The 18,601-nt window shown below is 40.2% G+C and overlaps 1 protein-coding gene across 1 annotated transcript in view; it reads right to left on the reverse strand.

Moving 5' to 3' along the window:
* PDE4B (phosphodiesterase 4B) overlaps positions 1-18,601 on the reverse strand; it is a 283,720-nt gene that overhangs the window by 64,152 nt on the left and 200,967 nt on the right. Inside the window, exons 3-6 of the mRNA XM_063137612.1 lie at positions 13,224-13,418; positions 8,693-8,729; positions 6,227-6,297; positions 3,399-3,448 (exon numbers count right to left, since the gene is read on the reverse strand). Coding sequence (XP_062993682.1) covers positions 3,399-3,448; positions 6,227-6,297; positions 8,693-8,729; positions 13,224-13,418 — 353 coding nt within the window. The remainder of the gene's footprint in view (positions 1-3,398; positions 3,449-6,226; positions 6,298-8,692; positions 8,730-13,223; positions 13,419-18,601) is intronic.

Raw genomic sequence — 18,601 nt, forward strand, 5'->3', positions numbered from 1 at the left:
TCCTGTGGGCCATTTCCGCCCCCCCTGGCCCCTATCTATATGACAACAGGATTGCTCCTCATTAAATATAAACCCAAATTTGCATTGATTCAAATATAGGTAAAGAGCATCACACTGCAGCAGCAACAGCGATTTATTTCCTGAATATTTTTTTAGAGTGCAGTTATAAATGCGCATATGCACATTATAGCATATACAATGATACGACGCTACGGAGTAGAGATGATGGAAACTATAAATTTTATATGTGGAGCTCCACAGATTCATATAACAGAGGAACCGGGAACGGGAGGGGGGGGAGGAACGAGGCAGCTGGACTAGATGGACCTGTGGTCTGATCCAGCATGGAACTTCTTATGTTCTTAAACAATCCCAGCTGTTGTGACCTTACCTCATAGATTACTTCTCCTTTGAAAGAAAATAGGAACAAGTCTAGATTAAGGTCCCCACATTAGAGCTGTGCAACAGAATTGTGTATACCCTTCAAAGAACAAAAGAATACTGAGAAAATGGGAAAAGGTTACATCATGTTGGCACTTGGAATGGGAGTGCGAGGAAGGTGTTGCAAAACTCTTCCTTAGGGATGTCACCAGGAATATTCAGGAATGTAATACATGAGCGGTCACATTCCATACAGCTATTGCAAAAGCAATGGAAGGCCATCTGAGGGACTAACTGCATTTCCCAAAGACAAAATATTACAGTTATGAGTTCCAGGATAATAAAACCCAACAACAGCATCACAACCTTGTGAGAAAGTCTATGTGCTAGTTATGGAAAACAACTGTGTATCTGTTGCTCAAAACCCTAGCTGTGTCAAAAGCCATTACTTAGCTGATCATCTTTTATTGGGTAAAAATATTTTTTGGCAATAGAATCATAGATTAGTAGAGTTGGAAGGGGCTTATAAGGCCATCGAGTCCAACCCGCTGCTCAATGCAGGAATAAAAGCCGTAATAATGAAATAAATATCTATATAGATGGTTCTGCCAATAAATCTACTTTACTTACTCATCTCTAGTCTTCCTTTGCTTCAAGCTGATCAATCCCTTCCCACAAGTGGCATACTTGTCAAAACAAATGGAAACTCTTTTACTGAGAGTTTAATAGTTCCTGGCTGGAATTCTATTTGGCCATCTGTTTTCAGATTAATTACACTTTTATTTAGGCACCATTTTCTCCCAAATATTTTTGTTAGAGTTGGGTGAACATTAAAAATATATAGTCTAAACCAACATATGTCAGCTTTATTTGGATTTTACTATACTATTAGATTGTAAAAACATAACATTGTCATGGTTACACATTCTCTCCAAATATCCAGGTATGACATATGGGAGATATATCATGAAGTCGAAGAGCTGAACAAAGAGGCAAGTAATCTGAACACAGTTCAAGAGTTGTACATTCAACAGAAGCAGAGGCCAGGAGTGGGCACCATGCGTTCTGGAAGCACAAAATGAGTGCTGGGCCATGTGTCAATGGCTGGCAAATACTAATTGCCACTATGGTGGCAAAGGCCAACTTCATTTTGCAACCTGAAGAAACAGAAGGATTAGTGAGGAGCCTTGAGCCCTCTTTAGAGCTGATAAGACAAGCTTGGGGCAGTATACTTGCCTTCAGTTGGTTCCTCTAGGCTAGAGGAAGGCAGCAAGGCATTTCATGTATATCAGCACCTCAGCAAGGTCAGTTGCACTAACATCACTTATAGAAAGGGCTGCTCCATGAATGGACCAAGAAGGCTTATGCATGCATGACTAAGGGAACAATTATAAAAAGTCCTAGGTTGGCTGGGGTACGCTGGGAGTGGTAAGACTTTTTCAGACTAAAACATGCATAGGATTGCAGCCTAAGTTCATTTTTCACTTTAAATCTACCAGCAACATTGAGGTGCAACCCTATTTCATATCTGCACAGAGAATTTAAGGCAATTATTTTATTTATTTAGAATATTTAGAATATTTATTTAGAATATTTATATACCGCTCCCCATTGCAAAATTTTGGAGCAGTGAAAAATTAATCCATCTCTTTATTGTAGAAGTCTCTATATAAAAAATTATGAACAGATTGCTCACAATTCTTGTTAGTTGTGTCCATTTACTGTAAAGCCTTCCCACATTTCATCAATGAATCATTTCCTTCACCCTTTTCCTGTCTACAACTGTTCTCCTCTTCCTCTAGCCAATGTGTTGCAGACATATCTTGCCAGCTGCTGCTGGTTTTTATGTACTCTGCTTATCCAAAACAGCCATCATCCCTTCCGCCATAACCACTTCCTTAACCACAAACCATGAAGTGTGCTTCACCTGGAGTACCCACTTGTGTTGCAATGATAGAACTACCAGAATAATAGCTTTTCTTTCACCTACACACGAATGATGAAAAACAATACAAAGAAATTGAGAGGGAAGCATTGTTGTTCTGATATTGTTATGTATAATTACAGCACATATTCATTCTGTGCTGTAAATATATTGCGACTGGTCTTTGAGATATGAGCTCTCTAATGTTTTTTTTTTTTTTTAATGCAAAAGCCTTACTCCCATGCCCAGCTTGCCTGGGTGTGGGGGGCTGTTGCAGGTGGGGGTGAGGTGTTGGAACGTGTGGGCTCGCCATTGGTGGGTCGGGGTATGGTGCCATGAGACTGGGAGGGGAATTGCCACTATAAAACAACTTTTGCCCCTCCCAGCCTCCTCTTTGTCGTGTGGCTCCCTCCCTCCACCCCTGTAGGCAGTGTGAGCTCGCTGGTCACCATTGGGGGGCTGAGTAGGATTTTTTTGCTCATAATCTAATTTGATCATGAGTTTTTCACTACTCTACACTGTAAGATGGATAGAGTGTATTAATTAGGTTAATCTGGTTCTTGTTCACAGATTCGGTTGCATTTGATGTTAGGCGGGTAAGTACGGGCATCCAGAGCAGGGTTCTGTATTGGTGAGCATTCACAGGCACTGTTGCAGTGATTGGTAATACCTGAGGCTCCCAGCTCTGAGCCTTGCGGCCTAGCTGGCAAGGTAAGGGTTACGTTTGAGGCCAACCCTCCTCACGTACTCAGAGCCCCGCGGCCTGAAGGGAGGTGACACCGGAAGGCCTCCCTACCCCAAAAGGGGCATGCCTGTGGGATTGCAAACTCCAAGGCGCCACTTCACGGGCTATGAATAGCTTGCCTGATTCAGACACCGGCCTGTAAACAGGTCTTAAAAGGATACCCTCTAGGCTTTCACCCCCTTTGCAGATCTTTAAATAAATATAGCCCTATTTAAACCCACTTTTTGTGTCTCGTCTCGTTATTTTCACCCTCCACTTCCTGCAATTAATAACATTCATAATGAGACTGATTACTAAAACAAAAAACATTTTTACATAAACATGTGTTTCTTTCAACGGAACACATACCTTGAACGTTAACCCTGGGCACTGGTGGCTGATTTGCTGCCGGTGATCTCCTGTAGAGGAATAAATAACAAGCCATGAAGTTCTTATTGACCCTGTTCAGACCACACTGGTTAAGTATTTTGAGGTAAACATTATGGCTTAGCATGTCATGTGAACCTTGACTTAGCATGTTGTGTGAACCATTGCTAACCATTGCTACATAACCACAGTTTAAACATGCTCACTAACCATTTGCTGCAAAAGGGTTAGTGACCTAACCATTGCTTAGCATGTCATCTGAACAGGGTTATTATGTGGATGAGCCAGGATTGAAAGCTCCCTACTAATACCATCTGAAGATTTATTTGCCATTAACACAGGCTGACTGAGGCCCACTTTACATGAACAATTGTTATATAAATGCAAAGCATGTCTCTTGAAACTGAATTAGCATGGTGGCTGCACCACACATAAATCCATTTGCATGCACAGCCTTATTACGTGAATCAGCTGCTAGCAAGGTTTCTTCTCCATTCATTTTAAACAGCAGACTGGAACATTCTGCATGGAAGAATGCATTGTGGTGCCTGATCCATGTGATGAGTCACTGGTTCCACACAGCTTGCCACATGAAACAACTGCCACGCAGATGCAGTTTCAAGTGGCCTGGATATTTCATGCATTGGAATGCCTGTATAAGTCTACAAAAACAGACAATACTAATTTTTAGGCATTTATGTGCCATCCTTCCAGATTGCTCTAATTTAATATCACTTTGAGGATTGGTAGGCATAGGCATCCACGGGAATTTTCCCAGGGTGGGGGGAAAGCTGCACAAATTTATATTATTTTAATTCACTGCATACAACACATTAAGATCATTTAATATGGGACAGCATGCATAAATTAAATTTTATTTACATTTTATTGACTGTAGGTCCTCACAGTAATGTTAGGTGTACGCAACTCAAAAACTGCATTTCCAAAACTCAGCTTGGGGGGTGAAAATCTGTTTTATGACACAGATTTGCATATTAGGACTGAGAGGTCCGCCTGGTGCCTACACTGTACTCCTTTTGTCGCCAGCTGAAGACCTTTTTATTCTCTCAGTATTTTAACACTTAATTTTAACTTACATTTAAATTTTACTGTTCTAACTCTGCATTTTAATCTTATATCAATTTTTGCTGCATGGTTTTATCCTGGTTGTGCTTTTTATACTGTATTTTGTATTTATGTTTTTAAACTGTTGGTTGTTTTATTATGGTTTTAATTTTTGTGAACTGCCCAAAGAGCTTTCGCTATTGGGAGGTATAAAAATGTAATAAATAAATAAATAAATAAATAAAATTATATGCAGAAATAACCAGAGCGGCGAAACCGTGCCACCACCCCCTCATGCCCCGCCGACACCTGCACCAGGTGGGTTCACCTGGTCATCCTGGGCAAGGCAGCTTTGGCACAGTAAGGCAAGGGTTAACAGCCCTTGTCGATGCTATTCTTCAGCATGCCTGCACTTCCTGTTGGCCAGTGCCTGCACTGTCACTTTTGTTGTTGGCTAGTCCTCCTCCTCCTCCTCCTTTTTCTGGAAAGGAGCCACATGGTCAGGTTTGTTCCTGCCTTCTCAAAGGCAAGATTCAAAGGAGAGGAAAAGGCAAGAGAGTAGAGGCTGGACTGCTGCATTATGAGGGCATCCTCTACGTCCATTTCTTAGAATTTATCACACAATCCTATACAGGTTTACTCAGAAGTAAGTCCCAATATGTTTAACTGTAAATTGGGAGGGCACCAGGTTGGGGAAGGGTGGTTTAGGGGAAGAATGTCTGGCAGTGATAGGGTTAAACACCCCTTACCAAGGTTCCTTCCTCTCTTCCTAATTGTAGCCTCCTGCTTGTTTTCATTAAAACTTTTTAAAAATGCAGAACTTTGGGGGGAAATTTTACGCTTTTACATTTTATATTGTAATTTATAATGCATTTTGTGATTTTAATTGTTGTGAACCAAGTAGAGAGCTTCGTTGTTAGAGTTGGTTTGTGCAAGCTTTTAAGATTTATCACACAATCTTATGCATCTTTACTCAGAAGTAAGTCCTAATATGTTCCGTTGCCAGTTGGGCTTTCCCCCAGGTAAGTTTGCATAGGACTGCAGCCTTAGCTGCCTTCCCAAGGCCTCTGTAAATTTAATCTGAAAGCCAATTAGTTTAATTAAAAAAAAATTACTCAGATGTACACATCACCCAACTGACCAATGCCATCAGGGTCATTAACATTAGTAAAAGAGTTTGAGGACCAGGCCCACTCCCATAACTTCTCACACAATAAGTGTATAATTTGTAGATAATTATTTTATTATTGCATTTATTTCCCACCTTTTTTCCTCTTAAGGAACCCAAGGCAGAGTACATAATCCTCCTCCTCTCTATTTTATCCTCACAACAACAACCCTGTGAGGTAGATTGGGCTGAGAGTTTGCGACTGGCCTGAAGTCACCCAGTGGGTTTCCATGCCCAAGTGGGGACTAGAACCCAGATCTCCCGACTCCCAGTCCAACACTTCAGCTACTACATCACACTGGCTATGAGAGCATCATCATAAAAACTCATCTTAGTCCTATGTACATCTTTTCTTTGAGACATTCTTTGTTCTGTCACTTCTTTACTGATAATTGTTTTATTACCCAATCAAGTTTTATTGGATTGTAGATGGTGGGTGGAGGGCAGCAAAATATCTTGGACTGGCCCTGGAAATAACTTTCACTAATTTTAATGAGACTTATTTCCAAGTAAGTGTTATAGGATTGCATAATGTAGTTAATTTAAAACACACAAACACACACACGTAGCATCTTACTTATTTGATGTTCCTTGCAGGTTGGTCAGTAATGTAAAGTTATTTCTTACACTTCTCAAACTTGCCAAGACCTATGAAAAGAAGTCAACGCTGAATATTAAAATAAATACAAACATACAAATGTATATATGTGAATTGGTAGACAGTTAAATACTCCAAAGCCCCATTGATTTCAGTGGCAGAGAGTTAAGCACATACCTTACTTTTTTGACATTAGGACAAGATTTCAAACTTTTCATTTTGGCTGAATAGTGCCCACGATATAGAAAATGTTAATATTCAGTTTCTTTGAATTATTCAACTTAATTACCTAATATACATATTTCATATCATACATCCTTAATAGGAGCTGCTACTTATAGGAAACAAGTGGTACAAGTCATGCATGGATAAAAACGGGAATGACTTACAATGCAACTGTTACAAGCCAGCAATGTGGCGAAATGTGGAACAGGATACCTGGAGCAGGGTGGGACATGAATGTGGAGGCTGTAGTCAGTCAGTGTACATGGCTGCAGTTGGTTCAGAAGTTATGATAGCCCCATGCTATAGCCGTCCCTTCTGGAACTCATTGCAAATTTTATATGGTAGCTACTTAGTGAAGATACAGAAGACTGCTCCTCTAGAGTCAAACATGCTGGCCTTTTGCAAAACCACAAGTGTGGAACACTCAGCTAAGTCTTATTGTTATGCTTTCAAATCTTTCTAGACAAAATGAGTTCTAACACTTCTGTGTCTGGTATGTGCACTGTTATTAGGCTTCATATTAAGCAACCATAGGTTTGTATACAATGTCAGTCTAACATACATTCATTCATTTTAATGGGAGTATTAACCTATTAGGACTAACACTGGATACAACCCATAGTTAGCCTCCAAGAACAACACTTCTGCAGTAGGGACAGCATATTTGCAGGAATAGACAGACGTATCCTTCTGTTTGCCACATCATCTTGGTGCATGAGATCTAGGACATGTGTGCAGAACTATTTTAGGGTGGGAGGCCAGATTGCCCTCCACCACGCCCATTGCAGGCTGGATGATGTCAGGGGCTGCCTTAATGGTGCTGGGTTGGTGTTGCTTTTGTGGAAACCCCTCACTTTCACTGTTGCATGATGGTGCAGGGCAGCCATTTGGCTCACCGTCCCGGCCCCTGCCTGGGATTCTAACAACCAATCAGGGGTCGCCATCTGCCCAGGAATGCCTCCACCTCAATGCTGGAGTGAGGTTAGACAGCAGAAGGGCCGTGTTCACTTCACTCCAGCATAAAAAGTCAGGATAAATCCCTCAACTTTTTAAATGTGGAGCTTCATAGGAAAGTCTCGTGGTGTCTGTGAAGTGGCTGCTGCATTGTATAACCAATGCAGCAGCACCGCACAACCACTGCAGGGCTTTTTAAATGTATAGACATCCCCTAGGTGGGGTGTATCCCCACCCCTGATGTTGTCCCCTTTTTCCCCTTCTCTGTACTTGAAGAAGACACTCTTCCCAGCACAAGTGAGTCCTTTACCCCCACCACATTCCCGATGTTATTGCTTATTTGACATCGGTGATAGCAGCAGGGATGGAGAGAGGGCTGTGGGACCTGCCTGTGCTAGGAAAAGCAGCCACGCCCCAGTCCTGCTGCTCTTCCCAGCACTGGCAAATCCTGCTGCCCTGCATTCTCAGGGTTTTCCCTGACCTCGGATCAGAGATCACAGTGGGAGATGTGGGGCAGCTAGACTCATCCACCAGCATCACAACCCTCCACTGTTACCTCTGAGTGACGAAAACAACATGGGGTGTGTAGTGGCAAGACTTGCCTGTGCTGAAGGGAGTGGTAGCCAAGCTTCTTAGCACAGGCAAGTCCCACCATCCTGCATCTCATGTTTTCATCTGCAATCAGAGATAACAATGGGGATTCTGCTGCTAATGTGCTCCAGCAGGGAGATCTCGTTATCTAGTATGTTATTGCCAATCTCAGATACCAATGTGGTATGCCCTACAAAGGGATTCCTCCAGGGGGCAGTGCCTGCAGCCATGAACCCCAAGTAGTTTTGCAGGCCAAACTGGGGAGCCCCATGGGCCAAATTAGACCCATGGGCTGGAGGTTCTGTAACGCTACTCTAAGAAATTAAGGAAGATAGGGAAGGGTGGAGAACCTGATTCCATAGGGAGCCAAGCTAGCCAGGCAATCAGAAATGGAAGGACTATTCAAGATGCGATCCTTGATAGTAGCAACAGCAGCAGCCTATGAGGATATGAATTTAGTATTCACAACAAGTTATATAAGGATGAGGGCAAGTCAAGAGGCTCTGAAATCTACTATGCCTAAAGGAATTGAGGAGGACCAGTGGAAATGTGACAAATCAGAATGACTGGTACAATGAGGGAGGAGCAATATCTGTTGTTTACTTTGGGCCCTCAAATGCCTCAGGCAGACCCCATCATCACTCTAGAGTCAGTGTTAGGACATTTGGAACATACCTGTGCAAAAGGTGTAACTATCAGGTCATCTCCATGTCTAGTAAGAAAGGGAAAAAAATCCTATATTTTAGAGGGTTTTAAAAGTAAATAACTACATCGTGAAGGATCATCATGATATATTTTATTCCAAAACTGTAAGCAATGATCAGCGTAACAGTTGCATGCATCCTCATTCTGCACACAGATTAAGGTTGTAGAGATCAAAAAGAGGAATGTATTCAGTCCTCTTCACTGCTGCACACAAACTTCCCAGCATTGCATTGAGTTTGGCTGTCACTTCCCTGCATCCTAAACTCTGCCTCTATCGTACATAACCATTCCTCTATGATTTTTCCCACAACTCTCTTCTACCTCCTTGGTGCACCTTAGTCAGTACCTACAGAGGACTGAGTGGATGGCAGATAAGCGACAGGCATATATATCTATATCTATATACAACATTATAACATAAACCTATTTTGTTTCCATTTCTTAGCTAACATATTACAATTATGGTTCCAGCTGCTTCTAGCACAAGTCATAATTTTAATATGATATAACCTTGTTATTTAACACATTAATAACAGTACAATTCTATGCGCATCTACTCAGAAGTTCCTCTGATTTCAATACACTCAGACAAGTGAGTGTAGGATTGCAACCTAAATCAATGGGATTTGCTTCACTGTAGGCATGTATAAGATTGCACTGTTAATTGGTTAAGTGCTATTTAATGAAATAGTATTAATAATAGAACGAACAATGAACTTCCAAATCTGAAGGCTAACCATTACTCAAATGCTTGTTTCTCACATTATCTTATTTAAAAAAAGGTGGAAAGTGGTTAAGAATATATGGCTTTATTTTAAATAGATTACCAATAATATTGAATAAAGCTGCATCCTGTCTTGAACTTTATTCCAACTATATGAAAAAAAAGACTCCATCTTTCAAAAAATTTGGCATCTTGTCATCTTTCTTGTCTCAGTAATCATATTACTTAATTGTATCATATAGGTCATGTTTTTGTAATTTCTTTCTTTTATAAAACTTTCACATTTAGTTAATTTGGATTTAGTTCTTTCTTGTTTCTGATTTGACTGTGTGTTTTGGAAACGTTCTCTACTGATTTGCATGGGGAAAAAGAAGAGGAGCGCGCAGGGAAACAGCTGGAAAATTCCAACCTACCACCAAGGACCATTGGGATTTCCTCCCCATCATCCGATATAGGGATTACAACCTTATTTATTTATTTGTTTGTTTATTATTATTTGGGGGGAGGGCGCACTGTGCTATTCTTCCCTAAATTTGGGAAAACACCAAATTTATTTATTTATTTATTTAAGGCGGTGCTAATTGAGCTAGTAATTCTGCTAGCGGTTGCATAACTACTAATGGAACAACACTTTTCCCACTAGCATAACATTGAATACAACCCAATGAGTTGGATCCAGACTTAGTTATGGGACAAGTTAGTCATGACTATGTTATGTCCCATTTATTTAATTTGGTCTGCTCTAAGCATGACTAAGTCTAGATCCAATCCTAGATATATGTGTACATATTTAAAATTGTGTAAGGGAGTATTGTTCATATTTACATATTTATGCCACCCTAGGCTTATTTGCAAGCTGGGAAAGGTTTTCTGAAAATATTTGCTTGTTTACCACCTATAGTATTCCTGTTTTATTTGTCTACTAACAAACATACCTGGATTCACACAGGTTGGAATAGCCCTAGTTTGATACAGCGAAGCCTTCTTACAATGATACAAAGCTGTCCGATTTGGAGAAATTATCCCCATCTTGTTTGAGTGAAACCATTGTCACTGACACCCCTAGGCATAACCCTTGACATGGTGCACTCCTATAGGTCCCTGAAGGAAGAGTCTTCTCACTCTATTCCTCTGAGGGGGGTGGTTAGGCCAGAGCAGGGGGGGGGGGGGGAGACAGCCACATAATTGCTTCAAGTTGTATTGACTACAAAGCTATGCACTGGCTAAGGACATCTGCCACCTAGTGACTGAAGATGGAACTGTAGGCTTCAAAAACATGGACATGTTTAAATTAATTTAAATTAATTAATGAGTTTTTGAAATCAAATAACCCTGAGGCACACGCTCCTAGGGTCCCCTTAGTATGCATGTCAAGGCTGAAGTGTCGAGATTCCATGGTGTAGGAGTTATGGTATTGATAGACAGATACACCTTCTCTTTTAGTAGATTACACCTACATTGAATGGTTCTCTAATATATAGAAAATTATAAAGAAAATAATCCAAACTGGAGCTACCAATAGGTTCTTGTAATATCAGACAATAAAGGCCAGGCAATTCAAACTTAAGAGTTGTATAGTTACTCTCAGTTGAAAAAAGAACATAACAGACTGAGAGAACGCAGCTTCAAATTTCCCGGCCTTTGTTGATTTTTGCCACTGCCTTTAATTTATTTAAACTTGTGGAGGTGGGGTTGCATATGGATTTTCCACATAGAGGATTATATACAATGCATGGCAGAAAGGGCATTAACATCTTAGGGATTTCCATTAAATATATCTTTGCATTTATGATCAACCAAATTGGTACCAAACATTTTCAGAGAGCTTTAACCATTTTTCAATGACCCATTCTAATACAAATCATAGGTTTATTGCAGTGCTTATGCTTGGATGCAGCAGCATGAGTAGATCAGCTTGTTTGCTTTCTAAGTTAATTTTAATTAAAACCTGATCATTCAAGCATCATCATTGCTACCATAAGTGGGGCATGCAACCAGGGCAGAATCTATACTACTGCTTTAAAATGGTTTATAACGGTAGTGACTATTGTTGGGGCCACGACACACTCCATATACAGTTTTCAAACTGTTTTCAAAGGGTCATATCCTGCTTGGTGCAGATCTGGCCCAAATGTTGGAGTCTATCCTTATCCTCAAAACAGGAGTGCTTCTGTTCAAAATTTCAGCCAGTGACCTTCAGCCAGTCAGCCAGCCAGGCCTTCCTGGGGATACTATTAGGAGCACAAGCAAACCATGTCAATCTCCTCCCTTCTCCTTGATTTTCCATTGTTCTTTTCCAACCTTGTGACCTCAGTCCTCATGGGGCTGTGTGAGGGGGTGGGGTATTGGCTGCTTTGGTTTTTTTGTTTTTAAAAAGGGGGGTTGTACTTCTGCAAACCTAGGGGTGCACATGAGCATGCTAATACTTCTTATTTTGTTTTTCAGCAGCCCTGATTTGATTCCATGCTGGCATAGATGCACTGAATTCAGGATTAAAAGGAAGATATTCATGGAGACATGTGTATGAGAAGAATCCCAGAAACCGATGGTCCTTCCCCACTAGCTGACGAGTAGACCCACATACAAATCTTTCTGATGCTACAATTTTACAGCATTAGAGTGATTTATAGATTCACTCCTCTGAGCAAAAGATATTATGCCAGAAGCAGCATTGATATTTCTCCAAATCAAACAACTGGTTAAATGCTAAAATTGGAACACAAGTTCAGTTCTATAATTTCATTTATTTCTAGAAATGGTGCCTTATAATCTGGGTTAAATAGCCCAGTGTTTATATTGTTCTGGATATTTTGTTCTTTCATAGACATATTCTGAATGCCATCAGAGTTAATAGGCTCTTCACCATTACTTGAATACTTTATTTTAGTTGCATCTTAAATAATTCCCCCACCCTCAAGAGTGCCTACATTAAGTGAACATTGTACATAAAAGCAAAATAAAGTCACAGTTCCCTTCAGGTTTACTTTCTGAGATGGTTTGTACATCATGGCGGCAATTTTATCCACATTCTCATCATTTATACTTTTGATTAACAACCCAGGAACAACAACTGCCTGTTGTTTGTTAACTCTGCATTGCTTAAACCATAAACAACCCAGAGTTTCTGAGTTCATACATCTCAAAAATAACCCAGATAAACAACCCAGGGGCAATCCTGTGTTGTTAATGAAATGTGGAAATGGCAAGCATGCAATTTGCATCTTCCACTCTTCCCACAACTCCTTGGTTATTTAACATGAGATGCCAACTAGGCCTTTAAAGAGATTCAGAAGTAAGCCACATTAGTTTAATGGAGTTTATTCCTAGTAAGTTGCATAGGACTGCAGCCTTTAGATTCACAGAGGAAAGAAAGTGAAAGAGGTAGAGAATGAAACACATTTTGACAATGCCAGGATGAAGAGGCAAGCTTTATAAACATTCAAATTCAACTAAACCGAAGCTGTTCTTCACCTGCAAAATATTTGTAGCAGCCTTAAATTGAGAACACTAAATAATTTTAATAACACAAATTGATTGCTGCAGGGCTATGCTGCTCCAGTTAGGTCTATAACTAAAGATTCTCAAGTGTAATACATACTTAATAAATGCCTAGTAGTCAAGAGTAATGGATTAATATAAATTGCAATGTATTGTTAATCATAGGCTATCTATGCAGAGAGCTCCAGCTACTGGGCGGTATAGAAATGTAATAAATAAATAAATAAATAAATATTTTTTTAATATATACGCTACTATAGTATACTTATATGTACTTACTGTTCACTTGGAAGAGAGGAATTCCTTGACATGGTCTTTGGTGACAGGTCATAGTCACTGTCTGATCTATACAGAAATGACTCCCTGCGCTGGCTGTGCCCTGGAAAAGTAGTATGGAGCACAAGTCCTGAAGAAGAGCCAGCCTGAGGGTCCAGTGGACTGCGACCTGGCGATGGGCCATTTTCCACATCAAAGCTGTGAACACGGAATATGTGAATGTTACAAAACATAGCATAATCATCATCTTAATGCCACCAAATTTGAATAATAGTAATATTATTTACTTGTGATTTAACACATAGCCAACCCCTTCCCACACTGGAACTGGGAAACAGGGAGGTAAAAAGGGTCTGAAACCATCAGAATAATATTTCTGTGGAGGGCTGAGATTTTACACTCAAAGGCCTTTATAACTTCACTGTAATTTAGTTTTTATTTTGTTAACAGTATCTGTCTTAAAATCGTCCCCAGTACCATCAACTTTCTTTTCCAAGCAGGCTCTCTGTTCACCCTCTTCCAAAATGCACTGAGAAATCTATACATCTATTTGTGAGGTCAAAGCGAGCTTCAAATAATGTTTTAAAACACTTACTGCAGTTAGAGAGAGAAAACAAACGAGGAAGCAAAACACAGAACCACCAATCTGCAGAAAACTAGTGGTCTTGCAAATATATCTTCCAAATAAGATACATGATAGAAGAAAAAGCAAGGGAGGGAGGTATTAAAGGCTGAAGTCTTTCAAAAATCTATAGGACCGGCTCTTCAAGTGACTGAAAGGAGCTGTCAACTACAGAGCTGTCAACTGCAGAGGTGTTGTAGAATATTTATGAACATTTCATCTGAGAAGTTAAACCACTGCCAGCACCCAAGACCTAGGGACAGATATAGTAGTGTTCTTTGAAGGGAAGTTCAGCAAAGAAAGGAGTTGGCAGAACTTTCATAGTGTTGATCAAGAGGCTGTTTATAAATATTTTCATTTTCTTCTAGCCACAAGGTGAAGGAATGATGCCTGTTTTTGAGATATGAATGGTGAGGATTCAAGAATAATCAGAAAAAAGTGTGGCCATGCACACACCTTGAATTTGTATCTTCATGTGGCAGATGGGAGGAAGCAGCTTGTAACTTCCACTTTCATGCATTTGCCCTAAGGCTCTTGAGGAAGATTGGGTAATAATTTTTTAATATTTGTCTTGAACAACAAATATGCCTTCTGAATGTGTCTTTAGCATAGTACATAAATCTAGACCAACCTGTCACTGGCATCTCACGCTGGAATACCTACTAATACTGCACCAATTTTTCGTGAGTTTTGATTATTGCTATAGAAGTTGCCATTATTCTGGGATGGGGGTTTCCATGAAAACCCCGGAACATTGTTTTCATGATCTACTACAGCTTCAACATTATTTTTTCTTTACTTGAAATGTTCCTTACCATGTGGCCCCAACTAATCAGAGATCATGGCATCACAGCACTACATAGGCAATCTGGCTATGTGATATTACTAAGGGTACACATAACTGTCCCATTGGTCACACATTCACATACTAAATGATGCGGGAGGAGAGGAAGCACATGTTTTGCTGCTGATGTCCATTGCCCACCAGTTTTATCTAGTAAAGATAGATAAAAACTTTACCCCAGTTCATCCATTATTGTGCATTCGCATCCATGTTCTGCCACAACTAGTCAACAATGCACAACTGGATATGGGCAAGAAAGCATGGGCTTCAGCAACACATCCCTTCTTCTTTGATGTCTGACATTTGAGAGCAGCTTTTCTCCCTTTCCCAAACATTTATTAAACATTGCTGGAAAAGCAGGACATGATTCACTGTCGGGGACGCACAAGAATATCCAGGAAATGTATATCTTCCCCTGTTTGGGCTCAGCACCACCATCCACAACACAATATACAAAACACACAAATGCTAAGAGCACAAATATTTTATTTTAAATTATTTTAAATTATTTTTAGGCCACCTTTACAGAGAAAATCTTAAGCCACACTTTTGGTGCGTTTTTTTTTTTTAGAAAAAAGTGACTTGTGTTGAACAAAGAGAAGCCCATTTCTCTATTTTTATTCCCCTCCCCCTCCCCAAAATGAAAGTATTTTATAGTCTGGCTGTTTTAGCCTGTCATTAGAGTAGCTTGGGCCATTTTAGCATGAGATACTCAACATAAATTACCCAAATAAGCAGGTTGTCCTCCTTCCACTGGATCATGGAATTATTCTATCTAATGAAGACACCAACATCTAAACACAGCTAAGTGAAATAAGGATAAATTCACCCTGGAATTCCTAGCCATTACATCTGGATCAATCTCCTATCCAATAGGAACAAGTTGTGATTGGATTATACATAAACCCCATAAATTCCATGAAATTTGCACCACTACTGAGATCTCATTTGCTATTAACTGAGTCTGCAATTAAGCAAAATAATGCAGGATTTATGTTTCATAGGTTCTTTTTTAACTGCCTAGAATAACCTTTTTGAGTTTTGCTTGAACTAGAACAGCAGGCACCTGAATAGATACCAGTTATTCCATTAATTGTTAAGTAGGGGGATTTGAAAATAAATACTTCTGCACAAATAATTTGTGGTTTCTTACAGAGTCTGGCCAATAAACCACGTGGACAGGAGGGATAGGAAATTATGAAAAGGCTAAGTAAGAATCCTTCTTTTTGACGTGCTTGTTTTCTATGTGGAGAGAATTTTGTATATGAAGTAAGCAAACATGTAAACCCTTTGTTTCCAGCATTTTGTAGTCCAGGCCAGACACATGTTTATTACCACATTAAGAACTAGACCTATTATGCGATGTCCTACTACTACTATTCCAACCAGGCATCTGAACTAGAATTCTTTCTACTACTTGCTTCACATTCTGTGGAGCTCTCACCACAATAAATAGTAACAATGTTCAAAGTGAACAAACATTGCTGGGGGTGATCCATTTTAAAGAGAGAAACAGCAGGTGGAGAATGGAATGCTTCATCCTTTTCCCACCAGCCATTTTCTCATTCTAAATTGTCCTTAGTTGCTTTCTAGCTTGGTTTACAAGTGCGCATTTGTCTGGTTTGGAGCCCCAGAGACAGATCCACTGGTTGGAGAAGAAGTCAAATAGAAAAACATCCTGCCTATCACTCCCCACCCACTGTCCCCTCCAGCTAGGGACACACCTTTAAGCTATTTTTCTTCCAAATTAAAACTGGCCCTCCAATTTATGTAACACACTTTGTGTATTGTGTAATTTGCCCACAAGAAACACTAATTATATTGGTTTGGGTTTGGGTCTTACAACACATACCTGCAAAGGGTGAGCACACATTTGAAATCTTCAACTTCAAATCCATTTCAATACTTGACCCTCTACTTCATACTTGTGACATGCTCTCTGTGTGCAATATCCTAGGTATATACCCTTAGTTTTCTACTATCCTGAAAAGTGTTTTGCAAGTCACTTCTTTGTTTAGCATTTTAAGATCCTTAAGTGAAAGGAAATACAAATCAAACAAGATACTGTATGTATAGTTCTAAATTTGATAGAGTGGCGAAAAGCTTTCCTTCTTACCTGAAATTGGCTACTTCCCCTTTAAGAGTACTTGGCCTGTGGGATGGGATCCAAAAAACACCTTACTATTTCCCGGCCTTGGCAATCAGGCACATGTGTTGTTGAGGGTCCAAATTAGCACAGCTGCTTTGCCATCTAGCCTTAAAAGAAAGAGTGGAAAGCCATCGGCCCTATCTTCATGATGCCGAGCAGGCACCGCTCTGCCACCAAATCCTGTGGTATTGTTGTTGTAGGTGGCAGCGAGTTATCTAAATGAAGGAGCACAGCGCAGGGTTTCCAGTGGACATTCAGCTCACTGGGCCCGCCTCCTCCCCATTGCCCGGCTTCCAACAACCAATGAGAGGTTACCTTCTGCCAGGAACGACCCCCCACCATGGCACCAGAATGTGGACAGATGGTGAAAGAGCTGTGCTGGCCTCGCTCTGGCAGGAAAAGTCGGGGTAAGTCCCCGACTTTTCTGCTGTGTATCATCGTCTTGTCGACCTGCAGTAGCAGCGAATCACCGGCTGCATCATATAACCGACACAGTGCCGATTCAGAGCCCCCATGGGGCAAAGATAACATTTAGGCAGCCCCCATGGTGGCAAACCAAGAAGGGGTGGGTCTGTCAAGAGCTGAGCCTATGCCACTTCGGACCACGAACCAACCTTGAAGATGGGGGATGTTGAGCAGGGGGTTCCCCCTGGGAAAGTTGGTCTACACGTACTGTAAGTGGCAGAGTTGCAGGTTGGGTAGAAGTGGACAGCTTATATGTTTACTTTCTTGTTTGTTTGCTCCCTTGCCCTATGTGTTTTGTTGACTGTTTATTAAAGTTTATTTTCTACCAATTTGACCTGGCCATATAATTTGACAAGGAAGGGAACCCCTATGTGGCCTGACCACTCAGAAACACTACCTGAAAGACCTAACATATAAAAAGGCGGTAAAGGGGACTAACAGATCTCCCTGAAAGGAAAAAAAAATGTCACAGGTAGTGTTCACTGAATTGTAACATTATTTTATTCATATTAATACAAGCCTTGCCACTAAAAAGTTTAATTTGTACAAGAATAAACATAAATGTGGACTGATTCTGCAATTGTGCAGTTCAATGGATAAATTCGCATGAATATCAACGAGACCATGATTTCACCCATGGATAGAACATTGTTGGTGCAACACTAACGTGAGTGTTATCAATTTTAAAGCATAGTAGAGAAACCTACTGAGGGTGGGGGAGCTTCATTGACACAAATAGTCTTTTACAATTCCCTAAAGGACTTTTAATTTTAATGAAAGAGGCATGTAATTCAGCAGCAAATTTGACTCATCAGTCACACATAAGCTGAGTAGAATTTGTTCTAAGATTCTCAAACATCAACAGTGACATGTCCCCAGGTTAAAGACTCAGCAGCACCCCAAATTTTCCTACTGCATAGGAATTTAGGTGCACATAACAGATTATGAGCAGTTTGTAGTGTTTCTTGAAACCCCTCACATGGAATAATGCTAGAATCTTAGCTGACACAATAACATAACATTAATACCTTAAACTAGGGACACCTGAAGCTTGAATCAACACTGCCATGCTGAATTATCAGTCTTACATCTATCTATTATGGCAATTAATTTACAGCAACATCCAGCCAGATGCTTCAGAAACCTCAACAACAGGGCATGAAAGTATTCCGTGCAATACTATGTCTGTACATGGAGGTTTCATTCAGCTATCATGGTTAATACCTCCTGATAATAATATTCTCCAATAATTTGTTTAATATTGTTTAAAACCTACCTAGGACTTCAGGCATCATTAAATA

The sequence above is a fragment of the Elgaria multicarinata genome, chromosome 1 (genome assembly GCF_023053635.1).
Source record: "Elgaria multicarinata webbii isolate HBS135686 ecotype San Diego chromosome 1, rElgMul1.1.pri, whole genome shotgun sequence".
NCBI classification, from domain to species: domain Eukaryota; kingdom Metazoa; phylum Chordata; class Lepidosauria; order Squamata; family Anguidae; genus Elgaria; species Elgaria multicarinata.